This window comes from Schistosoma haematobium (assembly GCF_000699445.3).
Source record: "Schistosoma haematobium chromosome Unknown HiC_scaffold_56, whole genome shotgun sequence".
In the NCBI taxonomy this organism is placed as follows: Eukaryota; Metazoa; Platyhelminthes; class Trematoda; order Strigeidida; family Schistosomatidae; genus Schistosoma; species Schistosoma haematobium.
The window spans coordinates 11,192-32,482 of NW_026137008.1; the positions used below are offsets into that span (position 1 = coordinate 11,192).

The 21,291-nt window shown below is 35.9% G+C and overlaps 1 protein-coding gene across 1 annotated transcript; it reads left to right on the forward strand.

Moving 5' to 3' along the window:
- Positions 1-3,449: 3,449 nt before the first annotated feature.
- Positions 3,450-16,482, forward strand: CHAF1A_5 (Chromatin assembly factor 1, subunit A). Its single transcript, XM_051216596.1, has 8 exons — positions 3,450-3,599; positions 3,673-3,810; positions 3,842-4,113; positions 7,334-7,622; positions 10,673-11,104; positions 12,255-12,354; positions 13,611-13,887; positions 15,145-16,482. The coding sequence occupies exons 3-8, from the start codon at positions 3,905-3,907 to the stop codon at positions 15,881-15,883; spliced, it is 2,046 nt and encodes a 681-aa protein (XP_051064148.1). The 5' UTR covers positions 3,450-3,599; positions 3,673-3,810; positions 3,842-3,904; the 3' UTR covers positions 15,884-16,482.
- Positions 16,483-21,291: the final 4,809 nt, after the last annotated feature.

Below are 21,291 nucleotides of genomic sequence, written 5' to 3' on the forward strand. Positions count from 1 at the left end.
AGTTTGTTTTCTTTGGCTATGGAGCAATCTAGACTTGTAAGGTCCTGGGTATTCTTAACTTCATGAAAATTTTCCAATTATGAAGCTTTTTTGTCTTTGTCTGCCAATAAAGTGTTAGCGTCACCGGTCTGTACGTGGTACTTGTCAAGTTGTTTGCCACACTACAGGATGGTCAGTGTAACTTAAATGCGATTCTCTCTGTTTTGATGTTTTAATTTGCTCATATTGTTTTGAGTTGTTTATTCATCTTTATAGCTGATGTAGTTCCTCCAGTTACACCGAAAATAACTTTCGAGGTTTTTAATTTGACATTTCATAACGAAGTGTGGATTTACATATCATTATTCGTTACCTACAAAGAATTTATGATTTTCCTAGTTGTTACGAATTGCCTTAAGCATGTAATTTTTTGATAATATAGAAGATAGTGCCATTGTTTGTGCAACAATCAGGAAATGGCTTAAATCTCTACGGACGTATGTTTGCTTAAGGCCTAATTAAGCAGTTTTTACAACTGTTACTCCTAATGGAGCAAAGCTGCCAATCAGCGTACTCCAGTCCACTCTTTTCTGGGCCTTCCTTTCTAGTTACGATCAATCTCGTCCCTTCTACTCATGCCTATCTCCATTTCTCGGCGCAACATGTTCTTCGGTCTTCATCTTTGCCTTTGGCCTTCAGGATTACATGTGGGGGCTTGCCTTGTATCACAGTTGGGTGCTTCCCTCAATGTGTGTCCTATCGATTTCCAGCGCTTCTTCCGCTGAGATCTGGTTTGTTCTCTCCCAGGCGAGACTAATTTATGAACGAGCCAGTCAGAGGCGTTCGAAGGATTTCAAGGTTGCGGCGCCAACTTCAGTGCTTAATGCTAACGTACGATGGGTTCACGTGAAATTTTGTACAAAACGTGACATTTGAGCGGCTATAACAAATAAAACGGCGAGACTATAATTTGTGGACGAATCAATCAAGTATTAGAAAATAGATCTCGGATTTTGGCACGAAAGTCTTTCATCCATTTGGCTAAATAAATTTCTGGCATTATAGCTGATGTCAGTTCGTGATGAAAACCCCATATATAATTCCTAACTAAGGCAAATTACGATAATTATCGCGAACAGGATAATAAAAGCACCAATAACAGTGGCTGCAGCCAGGTACTACAATATATACGGATGTTTGGAGAGCGTACAGACTTCTTCATAGGCTTGATTATGTACATCGTGTCGTTATCCACAATTGGCATTTTGTGCACTCAACAACCGGAGTGCACGTAAACAATATTGAAGCTATGTGGTCGAGGCTGAAAAAATTTTGCAACCTTATCATGGCTCCAGAGGCTGACTATTCTATAGCCATATGGATGATTTCCTCTATTGCATGCGTTACGATTTCAGAACCACTGAACCTCTTTCTGATCTTGACAAGTTTTTGAATCACGTATAAGAAGTGCATTCATTTTATTTTCTTGGTTTTGTATAATATATTTTTACTCTACACTGACTGCTTGCTGATTGGCAGATATTTCACAAGGTCACTTAAGATTCGTTGAAAGGTCGTCCATGAATTAAAGTCTCTCTATGGCTTATTCAATTTTTTGGGACCGTGAATATGGTTGTTTTTAGTCGTTATTCTATATAAAGGGTTTGTGTTTAATCCCCAGTCTCACTGAGAACTTCACCGATTTTCATTGTGATGTGTCATCAGTTGAAATCCCACTTAGTTTAGAAACTAACTTTTGCTGCAAAGTGGTTTTGCGGGGAATTGTTCATTTATTGTTCCTCTTATTTAGTTGGTCTGTGCACAAATATTCGTCGAGACTATTTACCACACTTCGTCCGCGCATTCAATTGCAATTAACAGTATGAGAAGTATAGGAATCAATAAATGATACTACCAATGAAAGTAAGTAGAAATAATTATAGCGAACATTACTCGAAGCGAAAAAGACGCATATTCTGAGGAAAAACGTAGAGTAACGTAGAAACTCAAGAATTTCAGAATATTTATTTATCTTCATCACAGTGTCCGACTTTTAATAAGCCAAATGTCATTCCATGTGCTTCCTTTTGGTGAACTGAGTGGTGTAAATAGACGTCAAAACTAGCAATATCAAGTTGTATGTGGTCACTAGTGATTTTTGTCTTGGTGAGTTGGGTTAATTTAAATTTTGTATACTGGATTACAAGCTCCGGTGTTCTGTTCAAACGTAATGCATGAAAAAAGATTCTAGCGATACCTTTCCCAAACAGCTCAAAATATTTGCTAACATTTTAAAGTCACTACACAACTGTCCGTGATTTCTACAAAAAGACTGAAAATAGACTTTGTTCTACGTTTGGCCTAAATTTATGCAATTACTTCATAAAAAGGTACCTATTTACTCAGGAATAAAATGCCGTAACTAAATGGTTAAAAGCATTTATTTGTGACTTTTTGTAGGGTGGCGAATACCAGACGACCTGTTGAGACCCTACAAAGGAACAATGACAGTTTAGGATAGTCATATTTTGGGAATTTTATTGATATCAAACCGTTTGAATACTCTGTCAAACATGGACAAATGTAGTATGTGACCTGTCAGTGGATTAATAATTTTACTACCTACTAGTGTATCCATTACTCAGGTTGGGTATTCTCCGCCTCTAATGATATCCAGAAAAAGTATATACTAATAAGTTGGAATATCTTACTGAAACGTTTTCTTGTGGTTGGTAATGCTGGAGCAACGCTTTTCACATTTTCCGCGTACTGTTTGAAAAAACAGAAAGCTTACTTATGCCAATATTTGTTCACTCAATTTCTCCAAGTCTTGAACTATGGCGTTTGCAGCACTTGAGGAAATTCCATTTTAAGAACTAGTAACCAGGTATTCAGCTTTCTCTACCGACTGGGACTTAAGAATTGCTGAATTGCAATTGTCAACAGTTAAAATGTAAGATTAGGCGATGAGTTTTCGCGTAGCTATCAAAGACAAGCACCAGTATGCATATTTATTGTTCTCTAGCTGTCAAAATTCTTATTTTTGAGGAAAATAGATGACTTGGCAGTTATGTAACGGGCATTTAGTGTAAGAGCTTGGTTCATACTAAGGCACATTTTTGTGGTGAATTCATAACATTTTCTTGTGTCTGTGGTGAACATTATTCCTAGAAAATATCGTTATGAAGGATTACTGAAAATACAATGTGGTTAGATAATCAGTCTTTTCTATTGTGTTCTTTTTCTTACTAAATGTTAATGTTACATTACTTGGTTTTACGTCTGAACACTTTGTATTGACGTGTTGTTTCCTCGAAAATCCTCTTACGCAGAAATCAACTGAAAAGACCGTTACAGATTGTCAAAGGGCACATAAACGCGCTGAACCTGAACGTTTACGTATAGCCAGGAAGCATCAAAGAGAACTAGAAAGTAAACAAAAAAAATTGGAGAAGGTTTTTTTTCGATTATTTAAACTTTTCTGATCAGGGGAGGCGGCAACTAGAAAGACAAGAAAAAAAAGATGCTGAAGAACGTGAGAAGGAAGAAAAGCGTCTGAAACGTAGGGAAGAACAGCGCAAAAGAGAAGAGGGAAGAGGAAATGAACGTAGAAAGAAAGAGTATGTTTCATGTCATTCAAATTTCTTAATTTTGTTTGTCTTTTTATTCATATCCTCATTATTCTTGTTTTAGAGAGGAAAAACGCAAGAAGAGGAAGAAAAATTGCAAAAAGAACAAGAAAAGAAAAGGGAAGAAGATTTAAAAAGCCAAAGAGAAGAAAAACAACGTGCAGTTTTGTTAGGATTTCTTGTGAAATCAGAAAGCAAAAAGGTCTTGTAATTTTCGTTTATTGTTTTTTTAGGAAATCAATACCGTCTCTGGTACAGACTGTGGACCATTTATACAATTTGAAGTCAGAAAAGATATGAGAATGGCTTCTTTGCACAGAATGTCACAGGCTTTACTTTCCTCAAAACAAGGCAACATAGAAAACTTACGACATGCATGGGTAAACGGAAACGATAAAGATGCAACATCATCACTTGGGTTACTTAAATTCGGACGTACTAACTACCTTCATGAACTACGAACAGGACAGATATTACCATTATCCTACCCAAGTACTTGGCCAATGTACGCTGCCTTTATATATATATATATATATATATATATATATATATATATATATATATATATATATATATACCTGGGTGAAACAACCGGTTCACTCAGTCACTGTATATAAGTAGATACATTTTGAATTCGGATATATTCTACCAACTGATCAAGAATGCAAGTATTCAAAGGCAGGTATGAGACTGCCTTGGTAAAGGACCAAACTATTTCTCACTCAATCTAGGAGAACGTTTTAGGGGTAGTTCAACTGGCCTCAGCTACTTTTCAGTTACCATCTATCTCCAAACAACCTGAATTTGTTTATTATTCATTTGAACACATAGATATTGGTACAAGGAGGCACCAAATATATATGCCCCACACAAATCTCACTTGATTTCTGTGAGGGCTGTGATACTCTCCGGGTGCCCAAACCGAAGCAAGTGGTTTTCTTAGGGGCCACACCCGGAGCATTCGGTCCAGAGGTCAGATCCATGAGGCAGTAAAGCATCGTAAGGAGATACACTCCCGTGGTAGCCGGTGACCACCGATTGGTTCATACGCCATTTGTTCCCTCAGGATACTGGAATCCATGTGCACCACTGGTTTGGAATCAGGGTTTCCAACTCCCTTAGGTGGAATCTCTATGTCCACCAACCTGGTTAAAGCGCCTGACATTCGCTTTTCGTCAACCGGAATGGCGAATCAGCATGAGTTCTTCGACCCTTAATGAACTTGGAAAGGTTATAGGTAATCTAAAATGAGAAAGCAACAAACCCTGATATCTCGACTCCAGAAATCTTTAGGGATGATGGTTCAGTTTTAGTGTCTAAGTTGACAGATCTTACCTAGAGTCTGGGAATTAGACGTAATCTGACTAGTCTCGATCGCCGGCCATTGTAATCTACAAAAGGGAACAAAATCCTCCTGTGATAACCACAGAGTAATCAGTTTGACTAGTGTGGTATCTAAAGTATCAACTTCAAAATATCACCCAACGCTTATCCTGTTCTAGTAGAGAATAAACCAAGTGAAGTAGACTTGTTTGGGAGGCCGAATATTCACTCTTCAGGTCTTCTTAAATAAGAATGCTTACTTGACAGCAGACTATATTGGTTTTTCTTGACCTTAATACAGCATTCTAATCTGTTAACTTAGAGATTTTGTGGTAATGTTTTTCATTGAAAGGAGTATCATTGAAGTAGATGAACTTTATGAAAGTTTTATTCAGACACTATTGGACAACTTTCATCAGAACTGTTAACTTCAAGTAAGGTTCATCAGGTCTGCTTATTTTCTCCGTCTTTATTTAATTTTGTCATCGATGTTTGCTTCAAATTAACAATTTACTCGACTTTTGAGGAGTTAATCTCCTACTGGGAGGTTCTCTTATCGATATAGAATACATAGATGGCACAGTCCTATTTGGTGAAGACGCTATCAAAACACAGCCATTTGATCTATTTGAGCGACAATTCTAACATATTTGGGATGGGTTTTTAAAAAAATGCAAAATGTTGTTTCAGGACTAGTCTGCGTTTATGCCTGAACTAGTGATAAGAAGTTAAGTAATTGAGTGGATTGAGCACTTCACTTATCTGGGAAGTATAAGCAACCCCAGTGAGTTGGTGTTTAACGAAGTCTCAGAACGGATTCAGAAAGTTCTGTTAGCATTTCACAACTTGTGTAACTTGTAGCATCGGCAAGGTGTCTGTTTTTCAACAAACGGGTTAATATACTGAACAAAATTCTGCTCTGTGTTACTCAGTGGTTTTCGTTCATGGTTTATGAGGATAGAAGACATACATAGGTTGCAGGCTTTCGATCATATATGTTTTCGAAAAATTGTTGGCGTATTGTGGAACAATCGAGGATGTATTGTTGAGATTAGGGACAAGGTACCAGGCAAAGGGGAAAAATCGGTTGATGAGGTAATAAATCGTCATCGATTTGTGTGTTTGTGACATATGTTCTGTATATCTAACCATAATTTACCTCGATGAGCGATGCTTGTTCGAACAGAAACAGGTTGGGAAACAGCGAGGTGCGACAAAACAATGAGTTATCACTCGACGTTACTGACTACTAGTCCGAGGCATATTGTTAAGTGCAGACTACTTGTTTGGGGTCTGTGAGATAACCGCTACCAGTGGTTGAAATGATTCAGTGACATGGCTCACAGTAGATCCCAGTGGCGCGGATTCATTCACATTTTACGTCTCTACAGATCAGTATTTCCAGTATTCCTTAACACATACCTTTCTACCAACTTTTCGAACCACATTCCTAATGTTTATTCTTTCTGTTTATGGTTGCTGCTACATTATTTCGGTTCATTTGACGTACGTCTTGTTAATTTCATCTCGACCTAATGTGTAATGACAGGCCAACACCTACTTGTGCCGAGCTCTGTGCTGATATCTGTCTTTCTGAGTGCTTTTAACACAGCAATGATGGGATGATTCACGTAACGACTAACGACAACAGATTTTCCATCAGTAATCTGCACTGTGAATGGTTGTTGGATGTTTAGTGAACGCCTTATTTCGTCGCAATGTCTTCCGAAGTTCTCTATGTTAGATCCAACTGAAATAACAAAATTTTTCAACAACCGTTTTTCGTTTCAATAGGCAATAATACACACTTAAAGTTTAGTCTTGTCCATATAGTAGTAGTTCAAAACTATCATCCTGAATAACAGCTATTGTAGCTTTTAGTTTTATGTTGTTTCTTAGTGTTTATGCCTTCATTGAAAAGTTGCTTGTTTTCGTTTTTTTTCACTGTCCATAGCCCACATTACATTTAAGTTTAAACAGATACTGATTTGTAACTTTTGACAATGCTTTCTCAATACTTTTTTATTCAGTTCACGCTTGGCGGTAAATAAGATTCCTAATCAATTCACTTTTTGATTCGGTAGCTCTTGTGATTTCTTTTAGTTTAATTGTGTTGTCTATCACCGAATAAAAGAATTTGAGGGACTATGAAACACTAAGTTTCTGTTTTACTTTAGCTTGAAACACAGTCTGCACTCATAATTTCAGAGAATATTAAACTTATTCCTTCAGGTCTCGTGACGAGCCACTAATATTCCCTTGTCTATTGGAAATAAAAGTTCCGTGTGTATTCTGTGAGTTCAAAAAGAAAACACATAAAAAAAACCTAGTTTTTTGTTAAATATGGTGATTGTCTACTCATTATATGAACGATAGTATGTTATTTTATATTTCATATCCAGTGAACCTCCCGAAGTCCAATATCTTGGAGATAATATCTATCCTGTTATAAACTCGGTCGCTTTAAAACAACACGGTAATCGTGGCAGTGGTGGAACAGTATGGCTACGTGCAAAGTTATTTCAATTCGTTGAAAATTATCGACCTGCATATTATGGTACATGGCGACGTCGTAGTCGTATTGTTACTGGTCGTAGACCATTTGCTCGTGATGATTATCAACTTGATTATTCCATCGATTCAGATGATGAATGGGAAGAAGAACCTGGTGAAAGTATTACACAGTCTGATGTGAGTTAACTCATTCGAAATGATGAATGTATAGTTTTGCTTTGTTAATACGACAATTTAATCAATACATAATGTAAAATAACGAAATATGATTCCCGATAGTATGTACTTTATATTTGCACTGTTAGATCTGTCAAATGGGTGATATATATTCCAGATTACTAGCTGAACACTTCAAACTAGAAAAACGAATTATGAATGTTTATTTATAAACATGAATGAATGAGTAGGAAACAATCCATAAAGTTATATCCGTCATTCTTGTAACCTCTTCTAATATATTTAATCAAATTTTATTCGCAGTTAGTGGTACGTTATTGTTTTTTTGTTCTATTTTAAAGGGCAAAAGGAACTTTCCAGTTAATTTCATATGTATTTATTCATTTAAATGTTACGACTGTGAAAATACATTGTAGATAGGACGGGTCTTTTCGCTCAATATTTGGAAAATTTTACACCTTAATTTTTAAATCTGAAAACTATCTAATGCCAAATTGTTGGGTATCGGTTTGAAAGTGAAATATTACTAGATTTTCTATGTTAGGGCTTTAAACATGACATTGGCATACATTTTCGGCTACATTTATTATTTCAGATTGATGAGATTGATAAATCGGGTGGTAGACCTGTATGTACTTTGTCTTTCAGCCTATTTTTACGCCCTTTTTTCGCTGATTCGCCTATTTGTTTCTTTTTTGTGATCAATTCAATGTAATTCCACGTGATTTTAATTGTGATCCGAGTTATATGTGGTTTTTCAAGTTGCTTAGTTGAATATACTTAGTACCTTTTTCAAAATGGATAGACTCATGTAGTGTTTTCGCTCGCAAATTCTTAGCCTTATTGGTGTTTTCTTCGCCTACTCGAAAGAATTTAGTTGTTATTTATTTTCACACAAAAAGTGACCGTTTGTTACAATGATAAAACATAAAATTTTGAATCTCGTCTCTTTCTGATGACTTCTAGGTGTAATTTGGGCAATAAAAATGTTAACCTTCATCAACTGGAGAGTAGTAGCCGGATAATGTCTATAGTTAACTATCGTCCATCCCGATGCGCTACATTGGCTGTTTTGATAATAGACTAGCAAAGTTTTAATGTTATTAGACTAAGACCTCGGGTATCCATTAATCCACTGACCGTTAGTTCCAGGTACATTGACAGGTGTATATCTTGTGATTGAGTGCCTTAAAATAATCGTAGTTGATGTGATTGAAAACATGAGTTGAAAGGTCTCATAATTAGTCATTTGCAGTGAAGTAAACGTATTTATTCTTCACACCGTTCATATGATCGTTTTGCACATTTCATACCAAGAGTTGATTTGTTTCTTCAGAATTACAATCTTCATGCCTAATTATTTTCCACTACTTTTGATATTGTTATGTTTCCTGTTTCTTATCTTGTTAATTTGGTCTTATTTCGTTTATGTTATATGTGACAGTTTAGACCGATAAACATTTTGAATTTAATTCGAATTTTACCTTAACTACTCGTCAACTAACTTATATTAGTAGTGCCATGTAAATGACTGTAATTCAGTTAATCCTTTCTATTTCAATTATTTCGTTCACCTGTCCATCCTGCTAATTATATGAAAATTGTGTATACCATGCGGTTTTTGCACAGAATAATTCTATTAAATATAATATATTTTTGTATGACAGTTATACATAGATTATCATCTCGAGTATACCGGAAGAATATGCAGGACTGTAACTGCTTTCCATATTAAAAAGTTGCTCTCTATCATGATGTAAAACCAAACTATTCACATAAATGGAAAACGCGGATTATTTACTACATTCTAAACCACTGGCAAGATAGAACAAAATCCAGCGATAATATCTCCATAAGTTTGTATTCTGATTCAGTGGAGCATGTAAATATTTGAAATACATCTTATACTACACGTGCATTTGAGACTAAACTAATAATTCCCTGTGGTTATTGATTGAGGCGAACTATTGGCGTTTTGGCATCACTACGTGTTCATTTTAAATTATTTCACTTTCCGCGATTCGGTCATTAAGTTTCAATCATTATAAAGTTATTCAATTTCTGAAGAGAGCATTATTTTTCACAAGATCGCTTATGAGTATCGATTCGCAAGAAACCTACGTTTAAGAATTCTCATTAAACTCTTATAGTCATTCAATTTGTTTTATTGGTCCACTTCTTATGTAATAAAATTTTCATGTCCATTCTAATTTCATTTCTGTTCGTTCAATCCGAAAATGCATCATTTTACTTGAAGTGTTACTTTTTACAACTATAAATTCTATGCTTCTCAAATTTCAATGTGTTAGTTCTAGTTGAAGTTGACATAACTCACGATTGAAACTATTCGATATTTTCTAATATTTTTCCACCGATCTCACTATTATTATTATCCCAGAGTTCAACTAGAATCGTTAGATGACGAAAAAGCTAACGACAGAGAGAGTATGTAAGAATATCACTTTATCCAACGTATGCCACTATGGTTCATTCGCCCCAAGCACTCAACAACATCTATCTGTTAAAGCACGATTTCGTATCACCCTCCAGCTGTTGAGGTTTGACCAGTTAAACATGAGCAGCGTAAAACCTGGTACATGTATGCATCAGTTTAAGTTACCATATCACGTCATAACAAAATAAATTTTCAAGAAAAGTGCTAGAATAGTAGAAATAGTAACAGTATCAGTGATAGCAGAAAAGACTAGGCATAAATATTCTCTATTATATATTCACGAAAGAATGAATTTGGGAAATAATTACAAGTATCTTAAAACAGAAGTGAATGGATCCAAGGAATTGTGACCGGTTTCGAACCATGTCACTCAATATCTTCCCCTATTAGTTACAATAATTGAGGTTCAAAGTATCAAGTAGTGCATCACTACCCTTTTTCACATCACGCGTAATTAATGGATAAGTGCGGAAAGTTGTATACAGGCTAACTGACTGATGCATTCATTACTTCATTTATATCACATTTCCATTATCAACTATATTTAATGTATAGGTTTTTGTTAGTATATTGTTGTATTTATTTTCTGAGCCAGAATGAAGATGAAGAAGACGAGGATGAGGAAAAGGATGGTGATGAAGATGACGATGATCAGTTCTTTGTTCCACATGGTTATTTATCTGATGATGAAGGTGTGGCTGCAGAAGAAAGTGAAGGTCCGATCCCTGATGAAATGAAGCAGTTGCGTCAACGGTTATCTGTTGCAGAGTATGAAGCAGCTCATCGTCGTGGACTTCAACGTTTAAAACCATTATTACTAGGACCTTTATGGTTGCCTGAACCAGTTGAACGTTGTATGCCAAGCAGTAACGCAACTACTAATAATACTACTAGTGCTGCCACTAATAATAATCATTTCGAAGAGAATAAAGAAAACATCGAATTACCGGAAAGATTTATTCTCAGTAAGCAGACCAATGAGAAAACTGAATCCCAATTAATGAAATCTGTTTTAAGCGTCTATCGCGTAAGTGTATTTCGCATAGGATAGAAACAGTTTTTCATTACGTATCATACTCTGTTTTAATATAATATATTATCTGTCTAGTGGTGTATTTGAAGTGTATCTGGATGCCCAGTACACAAATCTAGTTTAATTTTAAGTTCTTCGTTGTCATATCACATCACAATATCATCAGTATAATTTTCTGGGTTCCATGAAAATGCTCATTCATGCGGGATAACGTTGCTGAAAGTGATCCATCTCGGATGAGGTACTGTTTATTGCCGAAATCCATAAAGCAGTGTTAAATATCTTACACTTTATCTGTTTTTTACTGATGAAACTTGGATTTTTTGATGCAACTGCGATAGTTGTTTTCTTTTATACAATAGATGCTACAGAGCAATACCGTAAACTACATAACCGAGAGATTTATTATCATTTCTAAAAAGAAGTGTAGTGTTTTGTTAACTGTTACCTATTCGATTAATGCTTTTCACTCAACTTGACTAGTTGAAGTCACTAACTTCTAGCCTGAGCCATGTTGATAGATGCAGATTACTTGGTTGGGGTCCGCGTGAGATTATGGGTGACATGGCTCACAATTGATCACAATGGCGTAGGTGTATACACTCTTTGTCTTCCTTTAAACTTGATATATTTCTTTCTACGAACTAATTCTTTGTTTCTTTACTATATCCTTATATGCAATCTTTCTTTCACACAGTACCACCATTGAATTGACTATTTCTATGAATTCGGTGTTCATCTTGTCGTGCTAATGAATTATGGCAACTTGGACCGATGCATATATGTGTCTGGTCCTACGTCAAAGCTGACTAACAAGATTGAGTTGCAAACCAAATATGTACAAAAAGAAATCGTGATCCATCTCGATCATCAGTTTTATCTACTACATCGTACTCAGCTAACGTACTAAACATGTTTATGAACAGATAATACGCCTTGTTTTCTCTGAGCAGTATTGCACATGGTATACATTAATAATTTAATTTCAATCAGTGAAACAATCACACACTATTATATTGTAATAATTTGTAAATAACTTGGTGTAGACCATTTTATAGTTCGGAAGAGAAATATCAGATTTATAGTTTCGATGCTTTTGTATAATACTAATTTATTTATATTTACACTTTTTGTTTGACCATAGGTGCATTTATGGACAATAAATTTTCCGATTTCTGTTAAACCAGATATTGTTGCCACTACTACGACTTCAAGAAGACCGAAAAAATCTGTCCCAGAAGAAGGTTACTTCATATTAATGAAATTTCGGTGTAATGCTAAAATATCTTACATGTAACGGTTTATTATTTGCTGGAGGGGAAGTGTTAAGAGAAAGAAAGAACTTAAAACTTCCGAGGTATTGTTGTTGGTTGCCAGATGTGAAGATAGTTGTCAATTCCCGTTTACCCATACCACGGAAGGATGCTTCTTATTGATGAACCTGGGGGAAGGAGTGGAAACTGAATTTCTATTTTGCCATTGAAATGGACACCAAATAAGCGAATGTCGATGGGAATCCCGATAAGAACTTCTTGTTCATATTTCAGATTTATAGTAATATCTATACCGGGAAGATAACGAGTTGCTGTCGCGTCTCTAAATACATAAAGGGTGTATTACATTTGCTCCTTATACTAGCTGAGTGAAGTCAAGTGAATCATCAAGGTAGGATCGTATAAGCGTATTTTGAAGACAGCATACATCGATGGAAGAAGATTCTAGGGTCATAGCCAGTGATCTCTGTTGTTCTGTCTAACATAGAGTTCGGACATTGAAAGCTACAACACATAGTTCGAAGTGAGGTTTTAGAAGATCTGAACTCGAATCGTTAGTACTAACAGCACGTGCTGAGGAAGTCAAATACAGAAGGTCAGAGTTGGTAGAAGCGATATTTGGTGATGAAGATGGGGTCTGATTATGATCGGGAGGTGAACTCGACATAGCCAAATGGATCTTATCAGTTTCTACTACTGAGGGTGTTAAACATGAATACGATATATTAAATGCTCTTCAAATAAACACTAATTTTTGTGGTCCTTAACATGAAACTGTGATTTGAACTGATGATAACTAGCAGTGGTTGATTTTGATGTTTGGTTATGTCATTCAAAACCAACTTTGCTTTGTCAGTTTGATGGAAGCAGAATGTTTTTGCCTACAAACTTTCACGTATAAATTTTTGAACTGAAGATCTTAAGAATAAAGATGAAATTACCAATTGCTATAATATTTATAAGTTAGTTTTCGGAACACCTTGTTTCTCATAAGTCAAATGCCCTTAAAATATATCCGAAGTCAAAAGGTATCCACTTAAATACAGTGACTGAGTGGATTGATTGTTTCACCGAGGTATATATATATATCTATATATATATATATATATATATCCAAAGTTTAATTTACTTAAGAAAACTATCATATTATTACTAATTCTAATATTAATAATTTCTATAGCATTGTTTCACTTTCTGTGTGTAATTTGTACTTGATTTTTTGATAGCGATGGCGTATTTTATTCAACTTGTTCATCGAAGTCCTTTGGGAAAGCATAAATTAGCTTTTGAGTTCCGTGTTTTTTGGCATCGTCATACTACTGGCATCCTACCAGAATGCTTACAATATATGGAATATAAAAAATATAATGCTTCTGCAGTGGGTTCATCAGTCTCACGTAGCGGTCTTTTTGTATTATCTGGTCCAGTTTGGGATAGTTTACCATTAAGTCAATCACTTGTGTTATCCAAATTATCTCAGATCGCGGTTTTCACTGAGGGAAGGTAATTTACCTTGCGTTACTTTCTGCAATTATTTTTACATTTTCATAGTTTAAATCATGAGCTTATCTCAGTTAGTCTACTATTGGGAACCTAGAAGTATTGGGCAGCCGTTTCTTCTCATTATGAGGCTCTTCAGCAGTGCTCATCCACGACCCCGGATCCAGGAATCGTTCATGATTGTTTAACTTTTAGATCACTGATGTCGGCATGCAACAGTGATAATGCCCAGCTTCAACGAACTCACGATATTGCGCGACCTTCATTGATTGCCTGATGTGGATAATTGTCACACCCATTGATTTTCACAGGTCACAGCTCACTAGAACTCGTATTCAGTGTAATGTAAGCTTTCATCTGCCATTTGTTGGGTAACCTAACTCTAACCCCACTTTAGGTCTACTCAAGATTGAATATTAACTGGTCGTTGTTAAGTCTCGACTCGGTTACTCCTACTGTCTTTTAATATTCTTTGGCCCTCTATTTTCCCAGTTCCTAAATCGGAATACGGGTTGGCCAGGGACATAAGTGTTTTCTCATAAAACAACAAGTTTAATAAGTTGATGTTACGGTAAGAAAAATTCTAGTAGACTTATAATTTTATACAGGAAAGTTCTAGAGGGTTCTCCATTGATCCGCTAGCATAAACTAGCTGAAAATGAAGCAATCAGTGTGCGGCAGTGTAATTCTGTGTGGAATATGCTTTGATTTAATCTATGTACGGTTACACAACCGTGTTGATCCAGTCACTTTTTGCATAATGAATACGTTTTTTTTATCAGAAAGAGGGTATTGTGGAGGTCGTAGTAAGTTAGTTGTTGAATTCATAATGTAATTAAAGCTAGACCACCATGGAAAACATGGAAGCGTTGGACGGCCTTTTAATCCTAGTATGGGACTCAGCAGTAAGTATCCACAATTCCGCTATGGAGGTTTGAACTTTTGGATACCGGTTCAGTGGTCTAGAAGTTAGGCGTCCGCACGGGAGACCGAAGGTCCTGGGTTCGAATTCTGCGAGCGGGATCGTGGATGCGCACTGCTGATGAGTTCAATATCAGAACGAAATGTCCGCCCAGTGCTTGCACGTTTTCCATGGTGTTCTAGATATAATTGACTCATGAAATCAACTATTAAATATGTTTGTCTTTTTAAGTGATCCGATGTATGTATGAATGACTCAACTTTTTATAGATTCTAAATCTTGATATATTTACGCTGGTGTCATTTTCTTTATTGTACTCATTAATCACATGTTTTTAGGTGGATGGTTAACTTAGAAATACTTCAGAAATATGCTTCGCGTCTTTGTAATCTGTGCAATATTCAAGAATTAAGTGGTGGTATTGCTAGTAGTTTGGACAAAGTTGATAAAGATTATTTTAATAATTTCGTATTTCCTCCATGGGAATATTTAACAGATGTAGCGGTAACTAATATCAGAGTAAATCGCGGTGCATCAATAACTAGTCGTCGATCTCTAGAAGTACCACAATCACAATTACAAACAACTGTAGATCGTTTACATGAACCGCACAAAAATGTAATGACTATCAATAATTCTCAAGTTGTTTTATTGCAGCCTCTACAATCTTCGGATGTTGTAGTATCAAGTAAGCAAACTGATAAGGAATTATCAATTCATAAGAATGAACAATTGTCTCAATCTAAAAAAACTCATTTATCTGAAAAAGACATTAATTTATCGGTTAACATAAGTCAGGCGAACTGTTCTTCAAAAGTGACTACTACTATTGCTTCTACTGGTTCGTCTCATATTCCACGTCGAAGAAAAGGAGTTACTAACAAAATTCTCACAAGTGAGAAAGACACTCCTTCGTCTGTCAATAACAGTAAAGAAAACTGTTCTTCTCCGAAAGTGACTACTACCACTGGTTTATCACAAACTCCAGGTCGAAAAAGAGTAACTTTGGATTCATTCCTTATACCACCTGCAAAACGATCAAACGTTAATTTATCTTCTGAAATTCAGTCAGATTAAGATTGTGTTATTTTAGACTCAAAATGATAATAATTTCACTCTCACAATATATATGTATATTGTTTGAAAATATTTGTGAATTGTCTAGGAAATATATAGCTTATGTGTGCATACCTGAGTATTTAAGTTTTTCGAGACCGTGTTTTGTTTAGGGTGATTTAACCCCTGCTTACCTCATTACCATTTCAATCTTCTCTTATTCCATAATAATTGTCTACTCTCTAATCTTTGTATAAAAATTAGTTTAAAGGGATGCATGCTGAAATCCATATTCCATAAGTTCTTTCCGTTATTTTTTTGGCAACATATGAAACTATGAAGTACAGTTAGATAACTGAAATATCTTCTTTATCTTCTCTCTCCCTCTTCACATATACTGTTATATTAGAAATTTTTGTAAAGATTTCACCGATTGTTTATACATATTTCATTATTTTGAAGACAAACAAAAGTAAAGTATGATAGACTATTATTGTTTTTCTTCTCTCTGTGACCAATATGTACTTCACATTATCATCTATTTTTGTATATTTATGTGTATTTATGATCAGCCAAAAATATGTTTCTTTATTCAACAACTTGTAGATGTTTTTTTCGAAAAAAAAGTTAATAATTTTGTTTTCATCTAGTTTCTGACACATTCTAAGCAGTAATATGCAAACGTGGTTGATTAATATGGAACCCACGAAATATTTCAACGTGCTTTCAAAAAGTCATTAGTGTTAATGACATTTTTACCTTAGTTTGTCTTAATATATTTTCAAATGATGAAGAATATTTTTAACGCTGAGAACAAATAGTTTGAAGGTGTTCTGTTCTCTGAGCTGGATGGTTTCTGTAGTGAAGCGTTCATTATCTTTTTAGACAACATTACTGACGTATATTCCATAAAGAAATGAGCCAATATGAAGTCAGGGAAAAGCAGCCAAAACAAACCCGTGAACGACCATACGACCAACTGATTAAACTATAGGTTAACAGGTTTTAGTCGATTGTGTTTAGTTTCCAGTGGATCTCTTTCTGAAATATATTCTGATTATATTGTTCAGAAAGACAATTAAAGCTTTCATACTAAAGCATTCAGTTCAGAGAACACAATACTTCAAAAATGTGATGTTTTGTTTGATTATTTCACTGAGAATTGTAAAAGAAATGTAATGGAGCTTGTTCTCTGTAACTTTAAGATAAATTTCTTCGGGGACACCGATAACCGGTTCACATCGGACACCACTTTCTCTCTAGTTTGAAACTTCAGTGCTCACTCACAACTCAAGACCTTCCGACCTCACGGCATACTAGGATATTTTCAGCAGACTGAGTTGGGGAACTGCTATGTTTGAAGAGGTTACAAGTTCACCTAATCTGCGAACAGAATGAAGACTCAATGACACAATGAACATATTCATTGTTTTGCTTTATGGGACCACAGATGAAGACTGAAATTTTACACTAAATCTCTCTCATATACTTTTTTGATATTTCCAAAAATCCACTTTTGTCATGCTTCTTGGCTGATAATTCTGAATATTTTTACTCACTGAATTAAATATTGGCTTGTAAAATATTTGTAAATATAATTGGAGCGAGAAGAAAGTGAATAGTATTAATTAATACATTTTATCTACTGAATGGTTTGGATAAATTTTTGTGATTATTTGAAAAAAAAGGGAGTGTGTCTTTTTAGTTTTATTTTAAACTATATATATGTTTATGCTTCACGTACGAATGATTCCCACTCACAGCCTCTCTCTACGATCACGACGATATCGGTCACGTGATTTTGTACTAGATTTACGTTCTCCCATGAAAACAGTACGAATTTAATGTCCACTAGCTTGAGCTAATATCCATTGTTCCATGTTAGTATTCAGTTGTACCACCTTAGCAAGGGATATTAGTAAAATTAATCTGATCTAAAACAAAAAGATCATGATTGAGAATTGAATATTAAATGGATTATATTAGATTTGGTGTGATGTAGTTATTTTTGTTCGTCAAATAAATCGACTTATTGAAACCTAAGAACAAGTTTATGGTTACGATACCCCTGTCCTTTTAAATATATACCTTTGTTGAAAGTGATTATATCCTTGATATCAGATCTAGATAGTCATTATTTTTTAATTTAATTGTTAGAATTTAAGATATCTTCTTGATCCTGAACAGAACTTATTGTCCAGTTATTTCACCAAATTATTTTGTGTCCCACTCTTAACTTCTTAATGCTGCTTTAAATGAATGGTCAACATTGGTGTTGATTTTAACCCCGAGTAAATGGCGTTATTTTTCAGATATCCTAAGTTTAAAATCTCACTCACCCTTTACCTAAGGTGCTACTTCATTAAACCAGTATTCAAGTGTGAGGTTTGCATAGATTGTTGACTTTTTCGTTTACATCAATGACTTCGACAACTATAGAAAATCGGGGACCACTGGACAGGTTCTGGGTATCACCTCTGGTGCAGAGGAGTATGCTCACGTATGAGGAAGTACCTCTAGGAAGTCGAGGGTTTATAGTGTTTCTTGGTCTTCAATGTTTTTCAAATTATACAATCATATGTATCTATTTCATTCGAATTGCTTTGAATATCGTCCCAATAATCACAAATGCCAACTCACAGAAAAACTAGAATATGATAAATTGGACTACTTTCATTCTTTCTGTACTGTCTGAATTCTTGTATTTGAATGCTTGAAACTTGGTTTTATTCTGGATTTTACAGTTTACCTGCTGGTAAAGTTCATGCTTTATTGTGGGTAAGGGTATGTTTTTTATTTAAATATAAGCTGTTGATTATTCTTCTGTATAACATATTGATTTGGACAAAACGTGTTATAAAATAATATATGTCGAAATGGTTTCAGTAATTCTGCTATGAATTTACGATTTTTGAAGATCGTATGGCAGATTTTATGATTCAATGTACACACATCAATTACATGAACTAGAAAAAGCGATGATTTTGGTGTTTTCAAACCGAAATACAAATTCTAGTGGTATGGTGAACTGAAGGAATAAAGCTACAATCAATCTTTTTAATATGATATGAAGTGAAGGCTTGTTTGCTTGTTGGCAAATTTGATCGAAATTTGGTACCGGATATTCTAATCGTTTCTTACAAAGCTACTTATATGCGCATATAAGTAGTACCATGTGATTCTCATAAATATGAGAAGTATCGTACTTGATTAAATGGGGAAAAGAACTTACTTGATCTTGCATTTGTGATACAGCCTTGACAATACATGATAACGCTTTTTGACTTCCACTCATAAGTTGACGAACATGAGATATTTCTTCTTTAATACGAGCATTACCATAGGCCCCCAAATGCTCTGGTATGGCCGAGAGTAGGGTGGGCTCACCCTCCCTCTCGAAATGCTCTCACACGGTCACGCGTATACAGCCTCTGCCAGATAAGTCCTATTCACTGCCTTCTAGCGGCGGGGGTGTTTACGAAAATGAGAGGACGAAAAGCGAATGTCCGGCGCTTTTACCGGATCTGAAACCAATGGTGCACATGGGCTCCAGTATCCTGTGGGAACAAATGGCGTATGAACCAAATATTGGTCATCGGCTACCATGGGACTGCACCCCCTTACGATGCTCCACTGCCTTGTGGGTTAGAACTTTAGGTCAAAGGGACGGGGTGTGGCCCCCTAAGAAAACCACCTGAGCGGTATCACAACCCACACACAATTATAATGAACTGTCTATATTTATGGAAAGTACTCTTCTTGCTGCGATTAACAATCAAATGATTCACATTATTGTTATTATTACTATTATTCACTACGTCATTTATTCACTCTCTTTTATTCCCACTCTGTGTATCCCTGTTTTTTGACTTATACAGCAGCTCACCAATGGTAGAAATTCGACTCTATCTAACGTTCTCGAGTCACTGCCTGACTGAAAATTCTATACTACAACCGAATTCGAGTACTGAAGCGGTTTTTCTGAAACCACGTGCACCATTCAAACTTGCTGCCTTCAACATTCGCACACTTATGCAGGTCAGACAACAGATAGGGTTGGCTTTATCTTTCGAAGTTCTTAATATCGATGTCTGCTGTCTATCCGAGACCCGTATCCAAGACTTTGGTGAAGTACTACAAATTCGCTCTCCATCTGTCGCTTCAAAAGGCTTGTTTCGCGTGCGTTTGTCCGGGTACCCTGTGGCATCTTCGTCTGGTCTTACTGGCGTTGGTGTCACACTAAGCACTAGAGCTGAGGCAGCACTAATCGATTGGATTCCCCATTAACAGTCAGTTGTGTGTTGTTAGATTTGAAAATTCCATCAAAGTGAGAAGGAATCGGCGTGAGAAACGATGTCTTTTCGTCATCTCCGCCTATGCTCCGACAAATTGCAGCCTGGATGCAATCAAGCATGAATTCTACCACCAGTTAAATGTTCTTCTCCAGGAAGTGCGTTCGACAGATATTGTAGTACTAGCCGGAGACTTGAATGCTCGGATCGAGCGTCTAGGCACAGAAGAGAGTCGTTTAGGTGGCCGATGGGGACTTGTCGGCGGCAGGACATAACGGGGACCGTCTACTTTAACTTAGCTCAGACTACAAACTGTTTTTGGCTAGCACTAACTTTCGACACAGTTATCGCCGATGTGCCACCTGGCTTCCTCCGTCTGCATCTCAAGCCTGGACTCAGATTGATCACATCGCAATCAGCTACCGCTGGCGTGGTTGTGTACAAGACTGTCGCTCCTTTTGTAGTACATATCTGGACTCTGATCTGTTGTAACGAGTGGATTTCAAGTTAGATACGCAGCGTTTTATTGATCGATTCGGTGACACGGAAAACGCGTAATGGACGGCTGAGAGTTCTGATTGTTCCTGCTTCGCTGTCTAACCCAGCCAGTTGAGTCCAGAACACAAGTCACAGCCTCTGAGATATGAATCGTTATATTTCAAACATACTCTGTTTATATACCAACCAAACAGACCACATCGTACCATAAAAATAGAAAACAACATCTGTACAATATTTAACGAGTGAAATAAATAATGGTCAATAAGGAATGTCCATTTAAAGTCCAAGGACATCATTAGACTTACATGATAATGATTGGTATATTCCTCTGCATCCCTAACACCTTTTTTGAAGATCCGGAGTTGATATCCAGATTTCAAAATCCTTTTTTCGTGTCTATCCTCCCCCGCGAAATAATGTTGGGTCTTCATAAACCCAAATTACAATTAATTTGATTGTATTTAAGACATATTGAACAGGAAATCCAGTAAAATCGACCAGATAATGACGATAAACACCATTCAATTCGAAACCATCAGAGTTTAAATCTTCTGAGATATTGTTATCAAATTTATGGGGAGCATCACTAGTAGATAATGGATCATTATGATAATCCGCGTCCAACAAAACCGTACC

Bases quoted from the DNA above. Each gene is read 5' to 3' on its own strand.
- CHAF1A_5 (XM_051216596.1), top strand. From the start codon at position 3,905: ATGAGAATGGCTTCTTTGCACAGAATGTCACAGGCTTTACTTTCCTCA. The intron at 4,114-7,333 runs GTACGCTGCCTT...TTTCATATCCAG, and splicing joins TACCCAAGTACTTGGCCAAT to TGAACCTCCCGAAGTCCAAT. The intron at 11,105-12,254 runs GTAAGTGTATTT...GTTTGACCATAG, and splicing joins CTGTTTTAAGCGTCTATCGC to GTGCATTTATGGACAATAAA.